The sequence below is a fragment of the Sturnus vulgaris genome, chromosome 1, assembly GCF_052056855.1.
Source record: "Sturnus vulgaris isolate bStuVul1 chromosome 1, bStuVul1.hap1, whole genome shotgun sequence".
Taxonomy (NCBI): Eukaryota; Metazoa; Chordata; class Aves; order Passeriformes; family Sturnidae; genus Sturnus; species Sturnus vulgaris.
In genome coordinates this window covers 33,976,758-33,987,324 of record NC_142243.1, presented here as the reverse complement: position 1 = coordinate 33,987,324, position 10,567 = coordinate 33,976,758, and the positions used below count along the sequence as shown (strand labels likewise).

Here is a 10,567-nt window from a genome sequence, read left to right as displayed (position 1 = left end):
ACCGGCAGCTCAGCGGGCAGGGGGACCGCAGCCCACCTGGCGGCGGGGGGACCCCGCTACCCCGAGCAGGTGCCCGGGGCCTGCGGCTCGTCGCCGAGCAGGTGAAGGTTGTGCTCGGTGGCCTCGGCCCCACTTGCGGAAGGAGTGACCGCCCCTCACTTTAGAGACCTCGGCGAGGTCTCTCCCGCCCCGGCAGGGTGGAGGTGAACGCGTTAGGAGCGAACTCCCGGCGGCTGGGCGAGCCCCCTGGGGCGGGCGCCACCTTCCCGGCCCCAGCAGCCACCCCGGAGCATCTCCCCTGCCCCGCCGGCCGCAGCAGCAGACCCCAGCCCTCCGCTGCCTCCGAGAGGCTGAGGGGGAAAGTTGTCCCCGCTCTCCCGCAGCCCCGCGCGGGGCCCGACGAGGCGGCGCGGTGTCCCCCGGCGGCGGAGGGCGGCGCGGGTGCCCTGCTCCTCCCGCCGCCGGCGGCCGCCGCCGGGGCAGCACAGCTGTTACAGAGCCGCGCTGGTCCCTCCTCCCAGCTGCGGCTGCCTCATCTCCCCCCACCCAGCCCGTCCCTCCCCTCCGCCGCTCCCGACGCTGCTGCCGCCGCCACCGCCGCCACCACCACCTTCTCCTCCTCCTCCCCACCCCCACCCTCTCTCTCGCTCCCCATCTCTCTCTCTCTCCGTCCCGTTCCCCCCTGCCCACGCCTCTCTCCGCCCTGCCGCCGCCGGCCCTGGCAGAGCAGGCACCGCAGGGGGATCTCGATGTAACACCATGACAGGCATCGCCGCCGCCTCCTTCTTCTCCAACGCCTGCAGGTTCGGGGGCTGCGGGCTCCACTTCCCAACCCTGGCAGAGCTCATCGAGCACATCGAGGACAACCACATCGGTGAGTGCCCGCGGGGCCGCGGCCGGGGCAGGGCAGGGCAAGGCGGGCGGGGGCCGCGTGTGCGGCGGCGGCGGCGCGGGGCGGGGTGGGGGGCACAAGGTGCAGCGGGAGCCGGGGCGCGGCGGCCGCCGGGGGAGGAGGGTCGGCGGGCGTGGAGCGGCAGGAGCGGGTCCTGCGGGCGACGTGGAGCGCTCTTCGGGGAGGCGGCGGCGTGCGGCGCGGCGGCATGGGTGGGTGCGGGGGAGGCGTGCAGCCCGCCGGCCCTGGCGAGGGGGAGTTAGTTTGCATTGGCAGGAGGGAGCGCAGGAGCCCGGAGGAGGAGGCGGCGGCGGAGGAGGAGGGAGGAGGACGGGCACAGCACGCCGCCTGCTGCTTCCGCCCCGGCGCTGGCTGTCAGGGCTCCGGGGAGGGAGGGAGCCGCCGCCGCGGCAGCCATTCCGCTTCCTCCTCCTCCTCCTCCTCCTCCCGCCGCCGCCACTGCGTCCTGTCAGCGCTGTTGCTAGGTGTGGCGAGGAGCACGGGTCGCGCTCCGGCCGCCGCAGCGCGGGAGGCGCCTCTCGGCGGAGGCACCGGCGTGCGGGAGCCCGGGGCCGGCGGCGCGGTGGGCGTGGAAGGAGCGCCCGGCGGCGGGGCCGGCGCAGCCCCCGGGGCCGGGCGGGCGGGTGAAGAAGGCGGCCGCGCCGGAGCGGGACCCGCTGCCCTGAGCCGCGGAGCCCAGGCCTGGCCGCGCCGGAGCATCACCTGCGGGCTCCCCCTCCGCCGCCGTCCCCCGCTCCCGTCCGCCGCCCGTCCCGCCAGGGCCGCGGGGGCGGGGACGCGGCGGGGCGATGACTCGTCAGTGCCTTCCCGGCGCGGGCGCCTCATGGGCGGCGGGCGGGAGCGTGCGCAGGGGCGCCGGGGCCGCCCCTCGGCGGCGCGGGCGGCGCCCAGGGGAGGAGGGGGCGGCGCGGCTCCCGGCCGGCCGCGGGCGCCAACTTTGCCTCTCCCCCCTGCGGCGGCACCGGCCTGCCCGCGCCCGGCCGGGCCTCAGGCGTGCTGCCGGAGCGCGGGGTCTGCCGGCAGAAGCGTCTCGTCCGCAGCCGGGCACGGCGCTGCCGCCTCCCCGCACCTTCCCGCCTCGGCAGGTGTGCTGCCTTGGCTGCTGCGCTGCTTGCTTCCCGTCTGCATCTTCCCGGCTTTCTCTTTTTGCTCATAAAATACAGCGCTTAAGCTATCAAGAAACGAGCTAGTTCTTTGAAGCAGACCAAGTTTTAAAACTAGGGGAAAAAATTCAGAAGTTTTAAGTATCTAGGGATTAAGTGTTTCGCTAGAAGCATGAAGAAACTGCTGTTACAAAGTGATGAAGCTAGCATGCATTTCAGTTTATTAAAGTTTTAACAAGCCTCTCTGAATACCTGAAAAAAAATCACTGAAGCTTAAGTTGTGAGTGTAACGTTACATTAGTGTAGCGTTATAGGTCAGCAAGATGAAAGGTGTGGTTCTCATAATTATCACGATGCCTAGTATGAAGTAACAAAACCACATACCGCAAAACTGTGTAATTTATGACTCTATATAGTGCAGGCATACCATTGTGATATTGTTGGGGTTTTTTTTTTTTTAATCTCAGATTCTTAGCTTTTCCTACGTCGTGCATCACATTACCCCAGAAAAGCTTACGGGAAATAGTGCCCCAAAATGGAAGTTCATAAGTCATCTTCTGCGTTGCTTGAGTGGTTTATCAGCCCTTAGGTGCCACAGCCCACAGGGTGTCAGAGAAGATACAGTCCTGCCCACGTGGTCTGTGCATTGCTGTTTGAGTCCCAATAAGCAGTTCTGACACTTCTTCACAGACAAAACAACTTTATGCTGAAATACTGTAATTTTTTAAAGAATTATATATTTAATTCTATACATTCATTACTTTTTCCTTTTCTCCAAGTTAGAGCATTATGGATTGAGCACGCACACGTTTAATAGAGTGTGTCATTTGCCAAGACTTCCAGGACACACGTCTGAGGCTCTGCACGCCGTGTCACATAAGCAGCTGATTTGAGTACAAACTGCTGGGGTATGACATAAGGTTGCTCGTGCTTAATTTTTAATGTTTCACCTCTGCGTGACAGGAGGTTGAACTTGAACTTAACTTGCTTGTGAATACAAGATGTGGCAATGTTACGTTGCCTGTGTGAGACACTGGGAAAATCAGTAGGGAGTTGAACCCGTGACACCATGTATGGATCCCAGTTCTTGCTTGAAGGCTCAGCTCTATGGTTTGGTGTGTGCAAGGAACTCCTGCCTAAAGGATGATAACTCGCCAGCTAAGCACTTAGCCAAAAGGTGATTAACCTTTTTGAAAGCAACTGGGAAATAAAGGACTAAACATCTGAATAGGAGCTTATGTTGGAATTACTTTCTCAGTAAGATGATGCAAACAGTGTCCAGCTTTTGCCATCATACAGGCCTAGAAATGCACGCTGAAATGTGTTGCTATAAAAATTGACTGTATTTTTTGGCATACGGAGTGAAGAGTAACATGCCACGTAAAAATAGATTGCTTTGGACATTCAGCGTGTGCTGCCGGAATGAAGAAAACTTGATTGAATTATATTCCGTTATTAGTTTAAACTGAAGTGGGTGATTGCTGGGCAGACAGTGTTACAGCACAGATAACAAACTTGATGCTGCACACAGCTGTGTGTAGGGAGGCGTCTATGGCACAGGCTCTAGGTGGTCTGGCTGCTGCGGTGCTGCTGCTCTGCCACATTTCACGGGATGGGTTAATTGTTCACATCATCAGTGGAGTGAGTGCTAGTAGGAATGTGGTTGTTTCGCAGTGCTGTACTGTGTATCTGAAAAGTGGAAGCAAACCTTAATCAAGGGTTTTTGGTTTTTGTCAGCCTTTGGAAAAAAACTCAACTTAGCATAAGGAAATAGGAAAAGAGGTGATGGGAAGAAGGTGATGCACAGGAATTTTCACCTGAACATGAGGAAGTACTTCTCTGTCACATGGGTGGCTACTCACTGGAATAAGTTACCCAGAGTGATTGTGGAGTGTCCCTCACTGGACATGCTCAAGAACCATCTGGATGCAATCCTGTGCCATGTGCTCTGGGATAACCATGCTTAAGCAGGGAGATTGGATCAGATGATCCACTGTGGTCCCTTCCAGCCTTACTTGTTCTGTGATTCTGTGAAACACTGTTGTGGCATTCTGGAGGCATTTCTGAGCAATTCAACAGTTGCTTTCTTTGCTTATAATACCAATGAATAATCATATTGTAATGAAATAATATGGGGTACAGTGGTATGGTTTTGGGTTTTTTTTCCACCTATATCTTAGAGGTTACTGGTTACTTGAAAAAGTATCGGTGCATGTCATCTGGGACAGTTGTGGCCATTGGATGAAGTATTCAACTCCAAGGCGGTGCTGGGTGCACATCAGCTGCTTTTTGGGTTTTGTATTAATAGATCAAAGACTTGTGAAGAATTGAGCTCACTCAAAGCACTGCTCTGAGGTCTTTCATAAGACAGGCCGAGCCCTACTGGTGTTCTCTGCAACGAGACTGTGTTCTGCAGTCTGTAGCAATACTACTAAACAGAGTATTCACATTTGCTGTGGCTCACAGCTGGAAATGGATGTTGATTTAAAACTGCTGATTTGTAAATACTCCTCTGTCAGCTTTTTCTACGAGCACGTTGTCCAAGCAACCTGAAGTGGTGTTACCTTCTCTGCAGTGTACTGAGAAGGGGGGGCATTTGGCCTGCCTTGCTAGGCTGTCTCCCTGTCTCTTGGTTTTGTCTGCTCTGACCCCTTCCTTGCAGGTGGCTTGATTGACTTTTCTGACATCTCTAGTCCATGAGCAAAAGGCCAAATTTACTACAATTAGCCAGATTCAGGCTGTCAAATGGAATGGACTCAATTCCCCTTAGTAATGTCAAGAGAGGAGGAAAAAGACCCCCAAACCCACCAATTTTGAACTGCCCAATATTCAGCTTGGCAGCACAGCAAACTTTATTGCCTTTCTGCAGTCCCATAGTGTCTTCAGCTATCGTGTTGGGACCAGCACAACTGCTTCCACAGGGTGTTTCTGAAAATACACTTTAGTCTTCTGGGGCATTTTGAGCTGTTCATACAAGTCCAGGCAGGAAGTCCAGAGGGTCACACTTCTGGTGAGGTTTCTTTTCTTTTTTTCTCTTCTTCCCTTTCCCTCAACTTGTTTCTCCCTCAATGTACTTGCAGTTGAACTGCACCTTTAGAGTGGTGATTCAGGTAGCTCCTTAGTTGCTAAGACGATGTTTACTCTGATACTGAAGAACCAATATTCAAACTGCATCTCTTCACCAGGTTTTAACAACATTTATTTATTTTAATTTTTGCATGGTATTTGTAGTAAAATACTTTAAAATCGGGTGAGGTTGCTGTTTGTAAGAGGCACTGTGTGGTCACTTGATTCATGGTAAGTGCTGACATGGTATATACACCTGTGTAGCTCTTTGGCTGATATGAGCAATCCTGCTTCTCCTGAGGCTCATCAAGTGTTGAGGAAATAGGTGTGAATGAAACGAGTGTCCAAACATATGATGGTAGGCTAGAAGGGGTGAAAGAGTGGATAGGAAGAGATACAAAACATAAATCTGAAAATACTCTTACTTGGAAGTAAAGTTTGATAATTGTATTTAACTGAAACTACTATAATTTGAAGGGGGAAAAAAAGACCATCTGCTTATACAGTAATTGCACAAAAAAGGTGATCAGCTGTAGCTGAACATTTCATTATAGTTTTGGAAGAAATCACAGTGCTGGATAGTTTTCAGTGGAGTCTTTTTGTAGTATTGATGTTGGAACTGGGAGCTTTTCATCAAGCTTGACTGATTCCCAAATTCTAGGATGGGTCCTGCAACAGAGCAGTACTTTCTGTGGGAGCAGAGGCAGCTGCTTTTGTAAGTGATAGGATTAACAGGAAAAATAAAACTTTCTCCATTTAAGAATAATTGTAGAAGACGGACCAAAACCTTGCATGTAAAATGCTATCCATCTGGAAAGTTCAGGTCATACGGAGGGAGAAAGAGGCTTATGAATTTCCATGTCTGGTGGTAACTTTGACATCTGTTGCCTTCAGTGACTTCAGTTCTTAATATTATGCAGTCAAGGGTCCAGATTCTCCAGCAAAGAACTCAAGTAGTTGAATAAGCTGTTGGCTGAATGCACGTACCTTTCTTAAAGTTGTCCTTTTCAATATTTTCTCAGACATGCTAATAACGGTGTGGTGTCCTCCCTTTGATAGTTGGAAGCGTTGAATGATGAGCTGGCTGTGAGCACGTGCTAAGATGTCATTTGGTATTGCTAAAATGTGGGCTTTGCTCCCCACTGCCATGTCGCCCAGACTTCCAGCAGCATCTTAGATTAAGTGCAGTCTGACAGAGGTGACAGCTTCTGTGCTGGAGCCGACTGCATGATGTATAAAACAAGCCTAAGATCCAACTGTTGAATGTTGCTAAAGATGAGGATGAGGGGCTACACACCAGCATCTATGGAAGGCCTGGAAAACCTAAGTCTGCATGACAGATTGTGTTCACTTAAAGCTGAGCTCTTCGCAAGAGTGTGAACATCATTTAAGTGGCTGCCATCATGTAACTTTCTCTTAGCATTTGCTCAATGTGTAATTTAACATTTGGAGTTGACACTGCCTGTTTTGAAAAGGTGGTAGATGTTAACCTAAGGCTTTTTACACCAGGAATGATGTGGCAGCTAAATACTCTCATCAGCATCTGGAAATAGAGGACAGACTGGTACTTGCATGTGCATGAATGTGTGTCCTTGCAAAATAAACAAATAATTAGGTGTGTTTACCTTAGCAGGAGTACTAATTATTGTTCATGAAAAGCAACTTCCTACATTTACGGCTGTGTTTAGCTAAAAGTTCGTCCTCTGCCCAGTACTTCTGCAAGTGTAGTTTTTGCTTTTTATTTAAAAAGCATTTCACAGCAAAGGATCTATTTTCCAAGGATGTTGATTATTTGCTTTGGTTTGCAAGTTGGTATGGTGAGAAAGGCCCTTCTATCTCAGGAAGGTGTTTCTGTCAAATAAAGTTTTTTTTTTGACTAAAAGATCTAATCAGCACTTTTTTCCCTCACATGTAATCTTGAGCAGAGCAGATTTTTGGATACCTTTGCATTTACAAGTATGCCTTCTTTTGCTCTTTGGGTTTGGATATAAATTGTGATAAAATGTAAATGTGAGTCTTGTAACAAATTGTAGAATATGTTAATATGTATGGAGGAAAATGGAATTGTCATTAAACTTAGACTAAAACATAATTTTTTCATACTTCTGTGACATGACATTTTTTCTTGCTCTGAGGTTACCAAGTTCATGGAGGATAAGATATAGTGTTTAATATATTTTATTTTCTGGGATGGAAGGACTGAAAGCAAACATCTGTGAAAATATTGCAAACTGATTTTTCATTTTTAAGATTGAAAGTCTCACATAAAGCCAATAGGGATCTTTCCTTTTTCCTCTACTTGCTGGAGTGGCTTTGGGTGAGGCCCATTGCAGTGCTGCATCCACATGACTGGCAGAGATTGTTCCTCTTGTATGCCAGCAGATCTACAAAAGAGCTTGAAAATGAAAACCTGAAGAAACATCAGGTAACTTGTAGCAGTAGCATTACACTTCACTTGCGTGGGCCATATTTACCTTCATGGTGAAATGGATGTTTTCACAGCTAATCTCCAGTTCTTATGAGAGCTGTAAAATAATCAGGTGACTGCCAGTCAAATTATCTTTTTTTCACTTCATCATTTCTCTAGGAATGTGAACTTGTGTAATAAAAAATAATTGTATAGTAAAAAAATAATTTGAGGAAGGGGTGATGCCAGAAGATGAAGAAACATCTGTACAATCTGAGACAATTTTATCTACCATTCCCTTCTCTCCTAGAAAATAATGCAGATGCAAACAAGTAATCAGAAATATTTTGTATCAAGCTGCAAAATACTTTAATGTAGAAGAAGGAAGCACTAAAGGCCTTATGCTTACAGTGTACATTTTATGTTGCTCCTGAATGTGCTATTTTTTTCTTTATTTATAATTATTTTTTCTTGAACAAGCTATTTTTCATTGAGAATGAATTTTATTTATTTCTAGTAAGCACCAGTTATTCAAAATTTAGATGATAACCATCTAAGAAAATAGCTGTTCTATACACTTTGAGGAAGGCAGAGGCAAAGAATTTAGTATTAATTTGAAATGGTGACAATTAGAGAATTGATTTGATAAATCAGCTGTGTTTAACAATAAAGAGTCCTTGGTTTTAAAGGACTGTCTCAGTGAATAACTTCACATTAAAAATTAAACAACCAATTCCTGTTACTCTGTCTAATTCAGTCTTGAGACTTTTAGAAATGCTTTGGGAGAGTACCTACAGTTTATTGTACTTTAGTTATGAGATGATGGACCAATATTCAGAGCTGTGGAAAAGAAGAAATATTCCAGTTTATGGTTTAATTATATTTTCTTGGCTGTTAATGTTCCCTGAATTCTTACAAGGCTCCTTCCTAACTTTGTGCTGTGATAAACAAAGGTAATGGATTTTTTCACCAGTGATGCTGATGGCACTGCACTTGTTGTGTCTCTCATAAGTGCACAGGATGGAGTATATTACTACTGTGCAGTTTCATTTCAGACACTGTAATTCATTAAAGACTGAACTGACTTAAATACAAGTGTTAGTCATATCTTTTTAATGTTCCGTTTTGTGTTACAAAGGATAGAGTAGACATAGAAGAAGAAATTTACCAGCTTAAGGGAAAAATTGAATGGGATTTTGAAGTGAAGCTGATCAGTTCTTTATGGACAAAGAGATTAAAACTTGATTGTGGATGAATTTGGAAGCATTTTGAGAAAGATTTCACTATGTGCTAATAAAGGCCATCTTCTTTATTAAGGTTTTTTTTTGCAAAAAGCCAAGCACTTTCATTTTGAAATACTGGCACTGCTGAAACTGGTCCAACAAAATCTTTTTATAGTTTTAGAGAGTACTTGTTCACTTCTGAGATACCTGCCCAAGTACTTTGTAAAGCTTGAGTAAGCTATAAATGTCTCTGTTCTTTATGGAAATTAATTTTTTTCCCATCATATTTTGACAGATAGTAAATACTCCATGAATAAAATTTGAACCTCTAAATACCCCAGTATAACGTGGAAAGGAGGATCATGTGTTTCTCCAGCAGTGTGTAGTGTAGTCACTATCTTACTTTCTGAGAATTATCCTGATAGAAGCCATAACCCAGAAACACGGAGGTGGTACATTTAAGGTGCAAGAGATCCAGTTTCACTGCATGAGATACACGAATGTTAATTCAGCCCCTTAGAGGCACTCAGTGTTGAAAACAGCACTATTTAATTATTTCAGTCATTTATTGTGATGTAATCTTGCTGTGTATATTCATCAAAGTGTGTGTATCAGTGCTGTGGAAGTGACCTCAAAATTAATTTAAAGGTGAAAGCTACACACCAGATTACTGAAGTCTACCTTTGCTTCCTTTGTCTTCAGACCAAAGAATTGACATTGATACAAGTAAATCTGATGACAAACTTCTAGGGAAGCCCTTGAAGCTGACCTGGTTTTGTAGCAATATGTTGGAGAAGTGTTAAGGCTTCTGTAACTTACTGTTGGGTTAAAGGAGAGTCTGCTACCTGGTGGTTATACTGGGTTAACTTGGTGATGTGAGAGTTGTTAAGATCTCAGTTTTGATGCAGAAAATAACAGTGAACCATGCACATAGTCATCTCTATTTTGATTTGGGACCAGGGAGCTTTTCTGTGTGTCCAGTTAAGCTCTGGGGGGGGTATCTGTAGAGCCTTTCTCCTGAGGAATCAGGTTTTCATTGTCTGAACGTTTTTATTTTTCCTTTTGCATAGAGTAGATTATGGAGAAAGATGTGTTAAAAAACCACTAAGGAAAACCCCAAATAATGGCTTTTTCCAATAAATTTGTTTGCGCCATATTGCAAGAGCTTCCTGCTCACTTAATAAGTATGTTAATGTGAAGAAGATGAATTTGTGGAAGGGGAGTGAAAAATTTCCATAGCAGTGGCAGCACAGAAAGGGGAAGAGGCTCAGAAGTATGCTGCTGTGTGTACCCAGGCTGAGGTTATTCATCAAATGCAGAGTGCCATGGATGGGGCAGCATGGACCAGGCAGCTGACAGTAAGAAATTCACTAAAAATTGCTTGTAACTACTGTGATATTTGGAAGAAAAAGGAAAGCTTAAATGTGTTCAAAATAAAATTTGTGGTTGCAGATCCTTCCAGGGAGGAACTAGGAAGACTGTGGTCCTTACTGTAGTTATAAGTGTTCTATGCTCCATGAGGCAAAGTAGTGGTGGGGTGAGTGAGAGGAGTGGGAAGATAATGCTGCGTAGAGTTTTTTGTAAGCACTTTCATTTCACAGCATTTTTCTAGGGAGTCTTCATTTTCCTGGGCTCATTGTGAGCACTTGCTGTACTTGAGAGAGGCTTTCTAGTTGTGCTATAGGACTATTTGCACACAGTCATAGAATTGGTAATAATTGCATTTTCTTTTTACCTTCAAAAATCTCATAAATTGACTAAACACTGTCTTATAGATGAGAAATGCTGACACTGTAGCTGTATCAGTCCTCATGCTTTATCTTCAGCAGCCATGCTTGACGGGGCTTCCAGACTT

At 46.6% G+C, this 10,567-nt stretch overlaps 1 protein-coding gene across 2 annotated transcripts in view; it reads left to right on the top strand.

Annotated features, from left to right (window-relative positions):
* Positions 1–553: 553 nt before the first annotated feature.
* Positions 554–10,567, top strand: part of JAZF1 (JAZF zinc finger 1) — a 186,772-nt gene continuing 176,758 nt past the window's right edge. The window contains exon 1 of one of the 2 annotated variants that reach the window (XM_014894084.2): positions 554–874. In XM_014894084.2, coding sequence (XP_014749570.1) covers positions 760–874 — 115 coding nt within the window. In that variant the 5' untranslated portion in view covers positions 554–759. The remainder of the gene's footprint in view (positions 875–10,567) is intronic. The other variant, XM_088163517.1, reaches the window with a different exon arrangement.